At 43.3% G+C, this 1,159-nt stretch overlaps 1 protein-coding gene across 1 annotated transcript; it reads left to right on the top strand.

The window, feature by feature from the left end:
• Positions 1–269: 269 nt before the first annotated feature.
• On the top strand, positions 270–770 carry LOC141613772 (uncharacterized). The gene has a single exon (XM_074432513.1). It carries the CDS (start codon positions 270–272, stop codon positions 768–770), a length of 501 nt encoding a protein of 166 aa, XP_074288614.1.
• The last annotated feature ends 389 nt before the right edge of the window (positions 771–1,159 follow it).

Below are 1,159 nucleotides of genomic sequence, written 5' to 3'. Positions count from 1 at the left end.
ATTCCATTTCCTAATAGAAGTAGAGTAGTGAATGAGGAGAGGAAATTCTCCAAATTCTTGGATATGTTGAAGAAACTCGAAGTTTCACTACCTTTCACTGAGGTAGTGACACAAATGCCACTCTACACAAAATTCTTGAAAGATGTGTTGACAAAGAAGAGAAGCATTAGAAGAGATGGTTTAGTGGCTCTTAGGAGGCAATGTAGTGCGGTCTTACTCAATCCCATGCCGGGGAAACTACAAGATCCGGGTAGTTTTTCCATCCTTGCATGGTGGGTAACGTGAGCATTAAGAAGACAGTTTGTGATCTTGGTGCTAGTATTAGCATACTTCCTCTTCCTATTGCGAGGAAAGTCGGGTTGCATGACATGATTCCTACCTCCATGACCTTACAACTAGCCGATAGGTCGGTACAAAGACCGATGAGTGTCATTGAGGATGTGTCGGTTAAGGTGGGCAACTTCTACATCCTGGCGGATTTTGTAGTGCTTGACATCCCGAAAGATCAACAAACACCTATTATACTTGGAAGACCTTTTTTGGCAACCGGAGATGTCAATATTAGCGTCAAGGAAGGGAAACACACCTTCAAAGTGGGATGGAATGTAGTTGAATTTTATTTGAGCGGAGCCATATCACAACGTATGTTTGAGAGTGTCTACTCCATAGACATGTTAGAAGAGGCTATTGAAGAAGCTAAGGATAAATGCTCGGGGGAGCATTTAGAGGAAGATTATGAAGCTCTACCACCGATCATTGATGAAGTTTAGGGTAAGAATCCTCCAAAGGTAGACCTTAAACCTTTACCCCCCCCCCCCCCTGAATATGCCTATCTTGATGAGGCAAACTCTTTCCCCGTGATCATCAATACGGACCTAATGGCATCTCAAAAGGAAAAAACTTTTAAAATTCCTTAAAGAAAACAAGAAAGCCATGGGGTATAGCCTTGATGATCTCATGGGAATCGATCCCCGAGTATGCATGCAACGCATCACACTTGAGGATGGATTCACTCCTTCCGCCCAACTTATGAGAAGGCTAAATGAGAAATTGAACGAGGTGGTAAGGAAGGAAGTTGATAAGTTGCTTGAGGCCGGAATTATCTACTCCATCTCGGGGAGTGATTAGGTGAGCCCCGGTTCAAATCATCCGAAAAAGG

The sequence above is a fragment of the Silene latifolia genome, chromosome 11 (assembly GCF_048544455.1).
Source record: "Silene latifolia isolate original U9 population chromosome 11, ASM4854445v1, whole genome shotgun sequence".
In the NCBI taxonomy this organism is placed as follows: Eukaryota; Viridiplantae; Streptophyta; class Magnoliopsida; order Caryophyllales; family Caryophyllaceae; genus Silene; species Silene latifolia.
Note: the sequence above shows the minus strand (reverse complement) of the source record. Positions and strands in the feature narration are given on the sequence as shown.

Bases quoted from the DNA above. Each gene is read 5' to 3' on its own strand.
- LOC141613772 (XM_074432513.1), top strand. From the start codon at position 270: ATGGTGGGTAACGTGAGCATTAAGAAGACAGTTTGTGATCTTGGTGCT.